This window comes from Lycium ferocissimum, chromosome 9, assembly GCF_029784015.1.
Source record: "Lycium ferocissimum isolate CSIRO_LF1 chromosome 9, AGI_CSIRO_Lferr_CH_V1, whole genome shotgun sequence".
NCBI classification, from domain to species: domain Eukaryota; kingdom Viridiplantae; phylum Streptophyta; class Magnoliopsida; order Solanales; family Solanaceae; genus Lycium; species Lycium ferocissimum.
Window position 1 is genome coordinate 43,844,581 of NC_081350.1, and position 17,886 is coordinate 43,862,466.

Sequence of the window (17,886 nt, forward strand, 5' to 3'; positions counted from 1 at the left end):
AAAGTAGAATATTTAATACTGTTTCTGATGAGAGTATTATGAATATGTTTCAGAAAATGAAAACTCCTAGGATACTATTGTAATAGTATATTTTAATTAATCAAACATTGTTTTGTTCGTTTCTCTGCGCAATTATTTTCTTATATATTGAACCCATTTGGTGAAAATCCTAGACCCGTCACTGCACAAAAGATACTCCCCATCATGGTCTTTTCCTATTAAACGGTCTGGGGACTAATACTCGTTGCTTCAATATGACCATTGTTGCTTTTTTGGCGTTTCGGGGTCATGAAACAGGAATTTTGGATCACTGACTTTTCGTGTGTGTTAGCCCATGAATCTTGTGCAATATTTTCAACACACGCCGTTTGGACCTAAACTTGGTGGGTACATCTCAAAAGGTCTAGAGACCAATACCCGTTGCTTCATCTTAATACATGTTACTTGTTGGGGCAGTAAATAGGAATTACAGATCACCTCAGCTTTTCGTATGTGTTAGTCCATGAATCTTACCAATTTTTTTTAACCGACTCTATTTGGACCCAAACTTGCATGATCCATCCAAAACGGCCTAGTGACCAATACACGTTGCTTTGTCATGACTGACGTCACTTTTTTTTTTTTTTTTTTTTTTGTATTTCGGGTCACGAAACAGGAATTTGGAATCTTATTAGCTTTTCGTGTGTGTTGGCCTATGGATCTTGCGAACTTTTTACGACCGACTCATTTGGACCCACAGTTTGTGGGTCCATCTTAAACGACGTGGGAATTTATACTCATTGTTTCATCATGAAACAAATAGCTTTTTTTGGAGTTTTTGGGTCATGAATTAAGAATTTTGAATCTCATTGCTTTTCGTGTATGTTAGCTGTTGACACCCAATTTTGTCCCTCGTTTATTCCGATTTAGTTCCGTGGGCTTCTAATTTTATTGATAATCTAAATACTTTTACTCATTACTATGTTATTATTATTCTTTGCTATTATTTGCAGGTAACGCTACTTTATCATAATTAGTATTTTAATATTACCCTCACGTTACTACTTATTTATTACTTGTTAATCGTAAAAGTTAAGCTGGATAATATTTCTTACGCTATTATTACATTATCTATAGTTTGCCATTACTAATAAATTAGTAACAATGAATTATATCCTTATTACTATTAATTACTAATTGTGTGATTATTAAATACACTTTCCAAGTTATAATTTTATGAGGAAGCATGAAGAATTAAAAAAAAAGGGCCAACAATGCAGCCATTAAATGGCCCAATGTTCAGCCAAACTTAGCAGCCCAACACTTGGCTCAGACGAATTTCTACCAGCGGCCCAATAAACCCCAACCCGATTAAAACGCGGCCCAATTGAAACAAATAACCCTTTCCTATACCTAAACCATTCTTTCTCCACAGCCGCCTCCCCCTTTCTCTTCTCTCATCTCTCTCGTCTCTCCTCCCTCTCTTCGCCATTTTTGGCTACAACACAGGTAACCTTTCGCCGTTACAGACTAGGCTATCCCATTTTCGTGCAAACTTTGTCTCTTCAACCGCATCTTCTCTCTTCTCACGCCTTTCTCCATTTCCAGCTACAATACAACCCCCCTTTCACCCTCACAGATTTTTGCCTTACCATTTCCGTGCAAAAATCGTCCTTAGGTCTGCTTTATCTGCTCTTTCTGTTGTTGAAAGGGTAAGACCTTCCCTTTTTTGCTTCAAGATATGACAATCTCCAAAATCAGAGAGAGTTTAGCCATTCGAATCTGAATCACGTGAAAGATTCCAACGTTCAGATTAGCTGAGGCTTTGACTTGATTTTGATTTTTTTTTTATTTTTTTTATTTTTCAAATTCCCGCTCGCTCAAAACCCTAGTGTTCGACACCTATAAATACGTCTTTAATTGCTCAGCCGAAGAGAGGAGGATGATCCCAAAAAAAACACAATATCTGTACATTTTAACTCTAAGACCCTTTATTTACTTTTCAGTCTCGGATTGGTACTTTAGTCGTTACAAAGGTTTAGAATTCATTTGGTCGAGGTCTGAATCTAATTCATTGACGAGAGAGTAGATTCGACGCCGAAAACCCCGCACCAAGAAAAAGTAATTTACTATTCCTTTTATTATTTTCCATAATTATTTGAATGTTCTGTGCTGTTTATGTGGTCCGCTTCTGATTAATTTTATATCAGTTTAGGCTCATAGTGTTTTAGCTATGTTATATCTGTGTAACTTAGATTAGTCCTGTTTTAGTTTAGTCCTGTAATTGCTCTTCCTCTTAGCTATTCTCCTCAATTTCCTTAATTTCTGACTTGTTAGGGTGTGTTTGTTAGTTTAGTTTAGCTATATGTTAATAGGATTATTAGCATATTATGTTCAGTTTAACAGTTTATACATGCTTAGTTAGTTTAGTTTAGTTATTCGCCTGTGTAAGCGTGTGTCCTTTTCCAGTGTGTTTTGAATTAGGCATCATTACTTGGCGTGTAGTATACATGTCGTATTTCGAGCTACGTATGAATCATGCGTATTTAAAAAGGAATAAATATATTTTGGTTTCTAATTAGTAAAGAATATAATGAGTTCAAAATTAGGCATCTATCACTTTTGATTTTTTAGCATGAGTAAGATCTGTTGTTCACTCCTGAATGATCCCAAAACAGTTAGCTACTTTGAAAGACAATCACCTCATTTCGTAACACCCTGTCCTGTTTATTATTGTTTCAGTTCCTTTTTTAGTTTTGTTCCTGTACTGTGTGGCTTTCTTTTGTTTTGTTATAGTGTTCGATTTCCTTTTCTTGTTTAGCTAGTCTTACCTTGTTGTCTGTGTTAGTTGAGGCTTGTTTAGTTCAGTGTCATCATGTTAGCCTACCTGATGCGAATTTTAGCTTCTTGCCTCAGGTGAGATCAAATTCTATCATGCTTAGCCTATAGCTACTTAAACTCTTGTTTCTAGTTTTAGTTTGATCCATCCTGTTTAATTATAGTGTTCAGTTGTTCAATGGTTCAGTTTAGGTTCATTGTGCTAGTTATAATGTTTAGCTTGCCTTATTTGTTGGTTTAGCCTACCATGTGTGGTTTATGATGGTTAAGCTCGCATTTGGTTAGTTCTTTGTGATGCTATAATTTCTTGTCTATTTGGTTGAATGTTGAATGCTTGTCTAGTCTTTGTAGCTGTCCTAAGCAGGTTCAGCCACTCAGTGTTGATGTATTAGTGTGAAATAGCCTTGAAGATTTAAAAATGAGCCTCCGTGATCTTGTGAACCTGCCTAAAAATCCTACAGGACTGAACAATATGTGCGATGTAGCATTAAAGGCTTAATTTGGTTTAAATAGAAGGAGATAGCTTGATATTCTTAAAAGATGTTGATGTGCAACTTGGTTGTGACAATAGGCTTATTAATTTATTGATAATACGAAAGTTTGGGCATCCTGATATAACTAAAAAGGGAAAGGGCAAATGAATTCACATGATTAGCTTAAGGCTGTAAACATAGGCTAGGGAGTCAATTTAAAAAAAATATAAACATATACAAGTTGGTGGTCATAAGAACAGCTGAGTCGGCAACATGAATTAAGATTGCACATGACTATCGTGATGTTTCTATTTGTTGCTAGTTTGTTATCTTGGAATCCTTGGGTCCTCAATAAATGAATGTGACTTTAGATGAATCATCTATGAGAAAGGAATGACGTGTTTAAAGAATCTTAAGATGATTGTATGTATGAGTTATCTGCTTTGGATTATTTGCCTATACTCTTTGTCTATTTGAATGGATTTTAAGACTATCCTGGAAACTTAAGGGGATTGATATGTCTCTATTTCATTTTTTTTAAAATATACATGGTGTATACACAATCTACTGATCTACTTTGAGTTTACATTTTGTATGTTTGACCTTATTCCTTGATTGTATGCTAATCCTTTTCCTTTTCATTTTTTTTTATGTGTATGACCACTGCGTGCGAGTCCGAGGGACTCGTCTTCTTCCTTATTAGGTGTTGGGCTAAAAGCCCAACGGAATCTCCTCGAGTCAGCCGCGTACAAAATTTCATATGAAGAAATTATGGGCTAAAAGCCCAACACGGTACGAGGATGATAAATTAAAACGGGCAGAGCCCATTTAAATCATCTTTACTCCTCCATTCCATTTTGTCTTTGTGCATTTAATTTATATTGAAGGACTAACACTTTGTTTGTTAATTTAGATGAACCTTAGCGAAATTAGAGGGGTATAGTTTTAGTAATGAGTAGTTAATTTAAGGGAAGCCAATGGTTATTTCTATAAGACTTCTTTCTCTCTTTCCTTTGTTAAATCATTCATGGTATCTACAATATTTATTTTCATTAGAAATAATCGATTTTTCAAATAGTATGACTACATATTTTGAGTTAAAAGAATCAAGATTCACTTTTGCTATCTTAGAAATTTGAAACTTCATAAATTTTACACTAGCGTTAGTTTATTTTGAGAAACAAAAGACAAACTAATTTTGTGGATAACTTCTTCACTTTAGCTCTTTTTTTCGACATTTGAAACATATTTTTGTTATCTTTACATAATCTATATTAAACTAATAGTCTTTTATATAAAAACTTTAAACTTTACCAGTGTTAGTCTTATAATAACGCTTTCAAATTTGTTAGTCAGTATAACCTACTACACGTAAACGTGACACATCCCACTTCTTTCAGTTTATTTATAACTAAGCTTTTATGCACATCATTTTTACAAGTTTTATCTAAAATGGCATGTTTATATTATAACCTTAGCAATACTTATAAAATATTTTCTTAAATGTTACAAAATATAACATCTACATTCTTAGCCTAATTAACATTAAGACCGGTCGGATTAACCATTATTAATGGAATTTAGAGGATGCCTAATACCTTCCCTCTAGATTAGTTGAACCCGTACCTAGAATTTTGGTTTCGTAGACTTTAAAATAAAATCAACTTTAGATAATCACTTTAATCAAATTTAGGTGCCCTAATTCACCATAATAATTAGGTGGCGACTCCCTTAACTTTAATCAACCCCGGAATTATTGGGATGTTGTAAACCATTTTGACTCCGATTAAAATCGGGTATAACAATGATATACTCTTTGTGTGAGCAAGATTGGCAAGACACTCTCCCATGATTTTGAATGTGCGCACCAAGCTGAAAAAATTTAAACTACAAGTGTACTAAGCGGCATTTCATGCTCTAAGTGCCAAGTGGACACTTAAGTTCTCTCAGTAATAAGTTCTCTCAGTAATATTGATGGAGGATAGCATTCTCTGTATGTTATGTGTTAGATGGATGCTTGATCCGAACTCTGCTTTAGAAGACCTTTTGTGAGCTGTCAAATAAAAAAGAAGCCCAAGCTTAGTACAAACACTTCAGTCTCAATTCGTGAGAAGGACTTGAAAAAGGATCGACACTAAAGGGAAACTAATCACAAAAGCAAAGAAGGACATAATGAAAAGTCAAAATGATGATTCAAGCTGACGATAGAAAGTGAAGACAGTTTAGCAAAGTGCTCAAAAGTTGTAAAAAAAAACCAAGTCTTTCAGCCGGTGCAGCCAACCTCCTTTGAAGTTTGAAGAAGATTGCATCAGAAATGACATGGGAAGATAAAAGAGAAGGATATCCAGCTCGTGGACAGAAAATCTCTGAAGAAGAAATGACAAATAAGAATCTTCCACTGGTCTAACCAATAGCAGCCATCGAAAGATACCTTGATCAGTCAACCCAAGTGAAATCAAGAACCTGCTCAAAGGTCAAGATAAAAGGGCATTAAGATCACTAGTCAAGACAATTTCTTAACAATCAGCACCCACAATTTCTTGTACTAAGTCTTTGAGATGGATGGCAAAATTCAACTGAATTTAAGGGGCTCTCCTTTGCAATAGATAACAAGGAATAATAGTGGTTCAAGGAAAGAAAGGACCTGGTCTCTACTCCTTTCGGTCGAATAACATCGACCATCGATATCTTTGAAATCCCTTTCCGAATTCCTTATGAATTTGAAGAGCTCACATGGAATGAGATATCTTGAGTGAATGTAAAATGACATCTTACATTAAGGTCTACACCATTCCATCAAGGCCTTAAGTTGGGCGTATATCAGTAAAAATCTTTTGGAGTTAGCGTTATTCAAGACTATCTAACGGTTCCTTGTGATTGGATATGATAAGAGATAAGGTATAATGCGTGAAGTGTTTTTCTTAGAGATATCTAACTCACTACTACACATTCTGAGTATGCTATCGGGGAAATCTCAGGACAACTAAATATTGGAGACATAACACTCATCAGAATTTGTGCCTGAGTTGTTGTCAAAGTGTCAAGGGACTAGGTCCCTTTGATCCAGGTTAGTAGTCTTTTCAAGCACTTACATACGCATTAACTTTTGCTGAGTGCCATGTCACTATTAGTTCCCGCCTCTTCTAAAAATGAGCCAAATGTTTCATCTTCTAGAATCGAACTGACCTTTCTTTAACCAATAAGAACCAAGTCTCTTCCCCTCTCTAAGCTAACAAAAATTTGATTACTACTCTTTTCTCTCTCCTCTTAAAAGTTCAAATTCTTAAAAACTCCCTTTCGGTTTCTGCTCATTCTTTTCTTCCCCAGCATATTTGTAACTATGTCTAACCTAAAATCTTTACCTCCCACCTTCACTATAGCTAACCCCTCAACCTCCTCTATCGAACCACCCATTTCATCGGATCCAAAGTTAATCCCCACTTCTATAAAACCTCAAAACCTATCCGACCAAAATCCTATCTCATCTTCCCTTATAACAGATGTTCCCGGTCCCTCTACTACTGATCAGTGCTTAACTCATGAAAAATAGTCCTCCATCTCCATGATCCCAAAACCTTGTAAAAGCCCGACTCACAATGGAGTCTGACAACTTCAAAATACCTTGATCTCTATGAGGAAACCATTGAGAAGGATGACAGAATGGAGGTGACAAGCAAAGATATCACCGAAGACCACTTGATAGTGGAAGAGGACCTACTCAAAGGGGAAGTGAGGGTTCCAAAAGAGACGTCTCAAAATTCAGGTAACCCAGATTCTCTAAATAGTGAGATAGTTGTAGAGAGTTGTGTTAATCAAGAACCTCTAAATGCTGGGTGTGCGAAAAATTTGGGTGCTCCTATTTTTAAAGAGACAACTATAGATGTTATAGCACGAGGTGAAAAGGACAAAAGTGGTTCTCAGACCGGGTGAGAACATAGAGAAATTAAGAGAAGTCAATGTCGAAAAAGTGAAAATCAATGACAAATCTGGACCAAAATTGCCAATGGAAAGTGGTAATGTAAATGTTGGTCTTGAAAATGTAGGTGACTACCTTAATGACATTGTCAGAGAGGTTTTGAATGATGTTGTTGATGAAGTTTCTGGAGAGAGATTTCTGCTGAAGAAGAAATTGAAAAGAAAGTCGTGAAAACGGGAAGAGAATAGGAAAATTCCAATGGAACAAAGGAAATAAACGAAGGACCTGGTCCTGAAAGAGATTGTTTGGATATTGTACCTCTATCCACAGTTGTTGTCTCCTGGAAAGACCCCTCAGAAAAGGAACCTGATCTCACAAAATTATCTGCAAAGGAAAATCCTGAAAGAAATTAGATAAACTCAGATAAGGATATAGCTTTTTGAACGTTCCTCATGTGTTGAATTGGAAGTGCAAAATCAAAACGAAGGAGAAGCAAGGGCAAACCCACATCAGCTCTAGAAAAGGGACCTCCCATCACTAGACGAAGGGCCACATCACAACTCCACTCTGCTCCTCAAGGTAACAAGGAGAAGAGTACTAGTAAGAATAGAAAGTTGGCAAAAGTTGGCAAAACTCAGCCGTTTGATAGATGAGAAGGCGAAGTAATTGTCTGGTCCGTATAAAGAAAAGTTTAAAAAGATGAGAATGAATCTCCTCTTAAAGAAGAAATCTAAAAGGACGAGGAACAGATCTGTAATTGATGACGAGGAAAATGTGGGTGAGGTAGAAGCTGAGAAAGTCAGTGAAAAAATAAGAAAGGAAAAGGAAGTGGACCCCTCTCCTAAGAAGAGAAGGAGCCTAGTCAGTGGGGAAGTAGATCCCTCTAAGAAAAGAAAAGTAATCTCGACTGAGGGACCTGGTTCCAGCAAAAATGGAAAATCTAAAAGGGATGAAGAAAACTTGAGACAAGAAAATTTAAGAGGTCAAAAAGTGTTGCTTGGTAGAGTTGTTGATCCAAAGGCAATTGGGCACCAAGGATTTGATGGTTAAGTGCAGATCTTGAGAGCTCAGAATTGGAATCATCTTCTTGAAGGGCCTGCAGTCGTCTGTGAGACGAAAGTAGCAGATTTCTTTGTGAATCTGCAATATACTGACAATCATACCCTGGTCTGTAAGGTTTGAAGAGTTAAGTTTACATTGGATGAAGCTCAGTTGGGGGAAATTCTGAATGTCCCAATTGAAGGAATTAAGAAATTGGGAAATGACAAAGACATCAAAGCCTCAGACGACTTCAAAGGTATCATAGTCCAAATAGGAAAGCGGGTAACCATTGAAACTCTCTACAAGAAACAGATGAAACCACGGTATCAGCTTCTCTTCGAGCTAGTCAACAAAGTGTTATTGCCTAGGACTGAAAAGAGGTGTATAGCATCTAAGAAGGACCTATTCCTCATGGAGATTCTGGATGGAGGACACTTGATCATCCTACCTTCTATCATGATCGAGCACATGATAAAAGTTGTGGACGCAAAGGATGGAAAACATGGTCTTCCCTATGGCTTCCTTCTGACTAAAGTGTTTGATCACTTCAAGGTAATCCTTTGGAAAGGTCACCAAAGGACTTAAAAAATAATAGTTTTCCTTGAGTACCCTGGAAGAGTGTGACATTATGCAAAAGAAAGGAGGAGCAGGATGCACCTCTACTATTTCTAGTCTCATTGAGGTAAACGAGAGGATCTTGGCTGAAGTGGAAAGGCTGCGGGTTGAAAATGCTCTATTGAAAGCTGATATTGCTAAGTTAAAGGTAGAAGGATCAGATTTGAGTGAAGTGCAGATAGCAAAGATTGCTGAATTGAAAGGAGATAATGCCCAGCTGAAGAGAAAGTTGAACAACTTCAGGAGAACCTCTTGGGCACTCACAAAGCTGCAGATGCAAGGCTGGACATGATGCTCAAAGCTTTCAATCCCTTCAAACCTGAAATTCCATGATTCAATCCTCTCAGTCCATTTTCATCATTAATCCTTGTCTGTTAACCCTTGTCCTTGTCTTTTCAAATACCCTTTTTGTTCTGGTGTGACTACTGACTTCGACACTATGGCAAGCTTATGTTGTATGTTTGTGGTATAGATTGACTGCTAAGCTCGTTTGGATATTAATTCACTGGCACTCTCTCTATTTTGTGCTTATGTTTTTCTGTATTACTTTGGTTGCATTAGTTACTGATCCTCTGAGTCTGCCCCTGTGACCTGAGTTAATATCTTTGATCTTCTTTACACTTGTGCTTAATATCTCTTTTTGATGATGCCAAAAGGGGGAAAGAGTTGTTGTTTGTGCTGCGAGTAGTTTGGTTGTGCTCTGTGCTTGTTATTCTTCAAGTGTTGTGGGTCATGTCCTTAGGGGAATTCACCGGACACAAGTCAAGTTAAATATTTAGTGGGAATTTTTGGATACAAGCTGGTTGAATATTGCACAATTGTGAGTCTCGTAAACATATGAAACAGCTGCATCGTCCCTTCCACCTGAGCTTTCTATGAAGTAGAAACCTGGTCCTCAGGGGGAATATCCGTACAAGTTTGTCATCATCAAAAAAGGTGAAATTGATGAGTTATAGCATTTCATAGTTCATAGTTTTGATAATTTGACAAATGGGAAAAGAACCAGGTTCCCCATCAGGCCCCCACTGGGGCTTCCCACCAGCTGCTGTTGCAAATTGTAGGCTATTTACGCACGATTTAGCGAGAAGCTGGCTTATTGCGTATGTATGTCCATAGTCACATGCTCTCTATTGGTGTCATATTTATACAACATTTTGAGCATTATTTAACCCAACACTTGAAAACCTAAAAAGATTACACTCATACAAGTGCAGCCACCACAGTTCTCCTTGGGGCTTTCAAGAACAAGCTAAGACAGATTTCAAGGACTAGATCTCAAGAACGAAAGATGTTTCGAAAGATGTTTTGTGTCCTAGAATTGTCTAGGCTTTATGATCTCTACATTGTAAACCTACACTTCTTTAAGAAGAGTTTCGTGAGTATTTTGTCTTTATCAAGCTTTTTGTTGTAAACACTTGGCTAGAGTTAGTCATAGTGGTGTGAGGATTCAGCTAGAGCTAGCTGAATTAGTTTGGTGTTTGACTAGAGTTAGTCAGAGAAAGTGCTTGCAATAGAGTTATTGTAAGGGGAGGGATTAAGAGTTTAATTCCTAGGTTGCAAAAGCTTGTAATATGAAAATTTGCTCAGTTTAGTGATGTTGGAAATCCTACTGGGGTAGGTCGTGGTTTTTAATCCCTTGAGTAAGGAGTTTTCGAGGTAAATATCTTTTCGCTACTTTACTTTCCATCATTATACTGTGAAAACATCTTAGGGACCCGAGTCCCTTGAAGCGTTTGGTGAACTTTCAGGTGGTGAACATTAAAAGGGTGGACTCATAGGTTCTATCAACAGTTTTGGTTGAAGATTATTGGTGTATTTCTTCAGTTCTCCTTACGTTTTGGATTCACCGGTTTCGAACCCATTGTTCCTTTTGGTTTCATTGACTACTGTTGAATTCAAATTTGGAGCAATTTGTTTTGGTTGGGTAAATAACGTTAATACTTGGGTGTTTGTTTGGCAAAATAAAAGTTTGCTTTTGACTTCTTGGTTCCTCCTTTTGGTTCGCAGGATCACATTCCAGTTTCCTTGGTTCACTGCTTTGGAAAACATTCCTCCATTATTATTATACTTTTTTGGCTGGTTTTCATTTTTGCCTTCAGCAGTTTGATCGTTCCGTCTAAATTAAATTTTTCAGTTCTGTTTCGTTTGGAGTTTACGGGTTTTCGGAAAACTATTGGTTTGGTATTAATTTCTTATCATGAATTACGACACTATCAAAATTATGAACCAAGATTTTGTCTATCTTAAGCGTTTCGATGGTGCAAGTTTCATAAGATGGAGGGACAAATTGAAATTTATGACTGCTTTGAAGATTTTTTTATGTGCTTGATCCAAGTCTTACTCCAATTCCTCCACCGAAAGATGATGATTCTGCAGAACTTAAAGGCACAAAGGAAAAGGAGGGAGGAAGATGAATTCATGTGTAGAGGTCACATTCTAAACACACTTTCTGATTGTCTTTATGATCTCTATACTGTTGAACCTTCGGCAAAGAAAATCTGGAATGCCTTGGAATTTAAATACAAAGCCAAGGAGGAAGGTACCAAAAAGTTTCTTGTTTCTAAGTATTTTGAGTTCAAGTTTAAGGATGATATGCCTATTTTGGCACAAGTACATGAACTGCAGGTTATAACAAAATAGTTGAGGGGTGCGGGAATTGAAATTCCTGCATCTTTTCAAGTTGGAGCAATTATAACAAAATTGCCACCATCTTGAAAAGGATATAGGAAGAAAATTCTCCATGATTCTAAAGATTTTTCTTTGGAAGAAATTCAAAAGCACCTTCGAATCGAAGAGGAATTGAGGCAGAGCGATAAGAATGTTTTTTTTATAATGGCATGTATTACATTTCTCTTGTGTAACTGTACTATATATGTTATTACATACTAACGAGGAAACACTTCTACCAAATTTTTCATTTTCAGGATTTGAACCCGAAATATCTTAGTGAAGCATATGGTGAGATATTTCCATCCCACCATATCCTTTTGGTGATTTCGATTCATTACTTTCGATAAATATTTACCCACAACTAATGCTTAGACCAAACCAAATAATTTCGACATAGCAATTAAAAATTAAAGCAAGAATAAACATCGCTTCACCATTTGAATGGCCTTTGTTGACAAGTTTGGTAGACGAGCTTTCTTCTTGGAAGCTGGAGCAGAAATCCATTTAACTTATATGCACTAGCGGCTAAATTTCTTACGCAATTTGGTCATTCAAATGATAATTACATATAAATATTCGACCTGAAAATAAGACGGGTTAACTACAACAACATATTAAAATAAATGAATATTGTCACTTGTCTGTATGTGTAAGCTCAGGTATACGCAAAAATTGTTTTGGCCATCAGTATTTGCAAATCATTGTTTTGGAAAAAGGTATTGCTCCAGGGGAGAATGGAGTTTAGTTGAAGAACGGAAGTGCTTTCATTCTCAGAAAATTATCATAAGCCGAGTCTTTATTTTGGGGTAAATGTTCACATAATTATGGTTTTTTTTCACCATGGTCACATGACGATGTCTTCTAACAAAAAAATCACAAAACTTTCATCCTACTAACACAAAAGTCACAATCACTGAAAGACCCAACTTGCCGATGAGTGATAATTTTTGCTCTACATTTTAATCCTTTTTTATTTTAATTTAATAAATACATACCCTATTTGACTAGGATCAATCCGAACGATAAGTATGGGAGCTGCAAACTAAAATTTGTTCTAACTTGTGATGGCATTGGGCAGGACAATCCTGAAGATTTATATGATTTTGATGTGGTGAGTGAATATTGCAAATCTTCCTAGTTCATTGTCAACAAGAAAGTGTTAAGCTTCTTAATGCAAAATAGCCTAAGAGATGCACAAAGCATAGAGAAATTCAAGAATTCATTGTTTAGACCACATAAATTTTTGGAAATTGCAGAAACATATTCTTATAGCATAATAACCTTTCAGTAGTTATGGCTTAAAGATCAGATGGATTTTCTACTTTTGTTTTGCTATGATTAACCTGGACTTGAAATTGGAATAGCACATTTCAAGAAACATAATGCAGAGAACATACAAGCTATATATGTTGCATGGACTCTACAAAAACACCAACGGTTGCGCGTCGAACCCTCTAAAATAGTGCATTTTTAAGAGAGCCCGAGCAACTTAGCATACAAAAAGGATAAGCGAAAAACAAGGTTGATCTAAACAGAACATATAAAGGAAAACGGGTCAGGAGGAATTGAGACCTCCACAGAACCTTCAAGCATTAGCATGACATTCTTCATGCTAGGCCTTAATGACGGACTTTCTTGAATGCACCAAATAGCAACCATCAACAACTTCTCGAACCTCATGATATCTTCTTTTGCCTCTTCATCATTGCCTGCGAGTAAATGCAGCTCTTTTCTTCTATAGCAATCACAAGTCCACTCCGCGAGTATCATTTCATTCTCATTCGCCACATCCTGCTCGTAACTTTTTCTACAGCAAATCAGCTCTAAAAGCAAGATTCCAAAGCTGTACACATCCACTTTGACGGTTATAGGCATGTTCCTGAACCACTCTGGGGCTACGTACCCTCTCGTTCCACGTATTTTAGTGGTCGTTCGAGTCTGATCTTTCCCCAAAAGCTTGGCTATTCCGAAATCTGCTATTTTTGCTGTCAAATTTTCATCTAAAAGCACATTTTGGGGCTTGATGTCACAATGTATAATTTGGATACTACACTCTTCATGCAAATAGAAAAGCCCTTTGGCAGTGTCTATGGCAACTTTTACCCTTTGGGACCAACTAAGCCTACAATCTTTGAATAGCAAGTCTGCTACTGAGCCCGTTTCCATGTGTTCATATATCAAAAGCCGGTGTTGGCCTTCATTGCAGAACCCGAGGAGTTGGACCAAGTTCTTGTGATTAGTCCTGCTGAATGAATTCACTTCGGCTCGGAATCCTTGTTCTCCTTCGGTCACCATCTTGTGTAGTTTCTTTACAGCGACGATTTTCCCATTTTCGTCATTAAGAACCGCTTTGTAAACTGTTGAGAAGGCCCCAGCTCCTAACTCATCCTTGAATCCGTTTGTAGCTTCTTCTAGCTCATTGTAGCTAAAACTTCTTATGTTCACTCCTGGAACAGCTTGATATGGTACAAGCTTCTTTGTATTTTCTCCTTTAAAGTTAACATACAAAAAGGCCAACACCATTAAGATGAAAACTGAACTGCCCAACAACACAGAACCAGAAATGATTAGACTAGATTGATTTTCCCTTTTTTCACCGGTTTGAGACTGAGGTGTAGTCATTGTTGTTGATCCCGCAGTGGAATTGTCTCTCCCTATTTTTAACAAAGCTTTGCCTAAATCTGCTGGATGTTCTCTCCCATTTAAAAGCGGATACCTTTTCTTCCAACAAGTGTTGTCTGTACCATAAACAGCAGCAACACAAAAACAATCACTCAAACAATTCTGTTTGCACCAATCCTTGGTAACATCCTGGTAAGACTCATAATCGCCGCCAAACCAGTTAGTGTTGAGCAGTTCGTGGATAGTGAAAGCCTCAACGTCTCGCGATTCATTGTTACAAACTTGCTCAGGGAAATTCGGCCTGCAGTTGCCTATTTTGTCATTTGGATCATTCAAGATATACCCAACTGGACAATCACACCTTGGCCTCCGGTCAGTTCCTATCGAGCAAACGCTGTTGAAACCACAAGCAACCCCTCCTCTATATCGGGGGAGAGACAAACAGATGTTAACGGGAAAGTAATTCAAAGTAGACCATGCCATTGGCCCCCCACTAGAAGATTTCGGACACACATAGTGCCTAAAAACACCATCATATTCAAGAATCGCTCGGTGATACAATTGACTTGTTGTTGAGTTTGCCTCAATGGAAGAGGATAACAAATTTAACATAGTTCCATTTTTTGCTTGAAAGAAAATAAAGCCGGATTGATTGAATACCACCTGGTAACCACTGCCAGCAGTCTCGATTAACCAGTATTCATCACGTGTTGCAACTGGGTAAAGTCCCAGATCTCCATCATCTTTAACACCAAGCTCGAACTTTCCACTCGATACATTCGTGTCAGAGAAGCTTGAGACAAGCCTAGTTCTTCCTTTAAGTACTTGGCCAGGCAAAATCGTATCAGTTGGCTCATCAAAGCTCTGCCATTGAGTAACTGAATTACTACTGGTTGCTAGCACAAAATTTCCAGTGTCAAGCATGGCTCCGTAGGCTGTTCCAGCACTGGCCATGCCACGAGCCCATATTTCTTGACCATTTGGATCAGTGAGTACTAGTCTTCCATCCATGGAGAGCTCAATTTTGGATCCATCCGGCACGATTTTATCTCTACTGGCTGACCAAACTATGGTCTTTTCTTTGAGTTTGTTGAACCAAATGGCTAGTAAGAAGCCTGATGATCCATTTCCAATTTTTTGAAAGCCAAAAGCAAATTCTTCAGATGGGGATGGCCAAAATATAGTAACATCACTCGTAGTAAGTATTGAACCCCAACTAACATTTTTGTAAGATTGAGCAATTGTTGAAGGTAGAAGCGGTAAAAAGGTTGCAAGTAGAAACAGGTGAGGGACAACTGCAGAAGCCATTTAAGACTTGAAAATCAGAATGGATACATGGAATTACACCTATCAGCTACAAATATAATGTTGCAAGTCTTACGCAAATTACAACTGCAGCTTGGTCAATCATCAATGACCTTTCTTGGACAACATTACTTAAAGCAAATGTTGAATAGGTCACTGGTCCAACTTTTCTTGACCTGGATAAGTTGACGGATAAAGTTATTTTGTTATTTTTTTGTCTCTCACTTTTGGCTTTAAGTATCTGGTATTCCAAATCCACCGCTCCAACTAATTTGAGTTCGCGGCGCATAGGTTCACCACGGGGAATAAGGCGCTTCGAGCCAAGTTTTTTATTCTCAGGCTTAAACACATCACCTCTAAGTAGAGTGAGTGAATCCCAACCATCTCATCATACTTCTTGCTTCTTTGTAAGAAGCACACAATTTTGTTTTGGAGTCCTTAGCTTCTATATTATATTAAAAATGGACCTTAAGACTTAAAAGTTGCATTACCTAACTATCTTTTTTATTTATCTAAATACTCAATATTTAAATCTAAAAAAAGAACTGTCACTTCATAATCCTGTTAACGTCACAACCTTTCAATTGATTCCTACCTATTCAAAAGTGGCTTAGAAAGTGGAAACCCGTAAACAAATCTGCCGGCTCACCATATTAAGAATTGGACGAGAACTTTTTGGTCAATGGAATTATGGGTACTTATTTGTATGATTATCTCCATGTGACTTATAGGTCGGGAGTCGGAAATGGTAATGATAGCAATTAAATCTTACGTTGGGGTAAGCTTGCAGGTGCTTGGCCCTTCTCCGGACCCTGCTAACGCACATGCTTTGTGCACTGGACTCCCTTTATTTGTTTGATTATCTATCCAATTTGTATTTGATATTATTATTTTTAGACAGCTTTCTCTTTTATTAAATGTGAAAGGGCGAGACAAGGCAGTCAAACTTCATCGGGGAGGATTGTACCTCTTGTGAATTAAATAATGGTTAAGATTCTCGTTCTATTATATCCAAATTATTTGCCTCGCATACTTAACCCTTTAATGTCTTTCTCGACGAAGAAAAACAAATATTACTAAAAACAGTCCAATGAAAACATGAATCAAGTTTGAAAATTTCAGAAAAAAACTACTTCGGAAACAAGCAACTGACAGAAGCACAATTGGGTAACTATAAACGATAGAGAAATTGAACAACAACAACATTGACATATACAGACATACAAAACATATATATGACATACACAACATGACAACACATACAATTATGTCGTTGTATGTATTTTGTATGTCACTCTCGCTCTGTATACATATATACACGGAGGCGGAGTTAGAATTTTGAGTATGTGGGTTCTGGATTCTAGAAAACGTAGCTTACTGATGTAGACATAAAGTAATAATTGGATTTAAGTCGGGCCCCTACAAGACAATCCCGATTCATGGTCTTCCGCAGTTCCATCTGTTTCTACTTGCAATTTTTAGTGCGTCTACCTTCAACAATTGCTCAATCTTACAAAAATGTTAGTTTAGGTTCAACTTAGTTTAGGTTCAACACTCAATAAAAGTGATGTTTCTAAAATTTGGCCATCCCCATCTGGAGATTTTGCTTTTGGCTTTCGAAAAATTGGAAATGGATCATCTGGATTCTTACTAGCCATTTGGTTCAACAAATTTAAAGAAAAGAACATAGTTTGATCAGCCAATAGAAATAAAAATGAGTTATAACTCACCGAGTTGTCAGTGTCACGTCAGATTTAATGTCCATCTTGGACAATTTTAACGGGGGAAGGGTATTTTTGGACCGAAAGTATAACGGCAAGTGTATATTTGAACCGAAAGTAAAATAAGGGGTATATTTGACACTTTTTCCGATAGTACAGGTGTATATTTGGCCCTTTTCCAAAATCCATTTGATCTTTAAGGCATAAAAAAGACAACTCGGAGTATAAAATATCCCACGCTGGCAATTTTCGGAGGCCGTGACCTGTCACATGGAGACGGACACACGGAGACAACTATATCATTGCTCTAAGACTCCCCTTCAAAAAAAAAGAAAAATTCCGTTACCGGGAATCGAACCCGGGTCTCCTGGGTGAAAGCCAGATATCCTAACCGCTGGACGATAACGGATTTGTTTGATCTTTGAACCATGACAAAAAGTAAGTATTTATAAGAAACAAACTGCTCCAATATTTCCTAAAACTTATGTGGTTAAAAAATGAATTGTTTAATTCTTTACGCACGAGTCTGCTTAACACTTTTTTTAATTAATAATGAACTAGGAAGATTTGCAATATTCACTAACCACATCAAAATCATATATATCTTCAAGAGGTGACAGAATGATGATTAAAGAACTTCCACTGAAACCACAGATTATTTCAGAAAATAAACTACAGTAAGCCTAATCTAAGAGTGAACACACAA

The 17,886-nt window shown here is 37.1% G+C and overlaps 1 protein-coding gene and 1 non-coding gene across 2 annotated transcripts; both read right to left on the reverse strand.

The window, feature by feature from the left end:
- Positions 1–12,978: 12,978 nt before the first annotated feature.
- LOC132031940 (G-type lectin S-receptor-like serine/threonine-protein kinase LECRK2) lies at positions 12,979–15,462 on the reverse strand. Its single transcript, XM_059421794.1, has one exon. It carries the CDS (start codon positions 15,460–15,462, stop codon positions 13,060–13,062), a length of 2,403 nt encoding a protein of 800 aa, XP_059277777.1. The 3' UTR covers positions 12,979–13,059.
- A 2,055-nt stretch (positions 15,463–17,517) lies between these two features.
- TRNAE-UUC (transfer RNA glutamic acid (anticodon UUC)) lies at positions 17,518–17,589 on the reverse strand. Its single transcript has one exon. It is a non-coding gene; the product is annotated as a tRNA-Glu (tRNA).
- Positions 17,590–17,886: the final 297 nt, after the last annotated feature.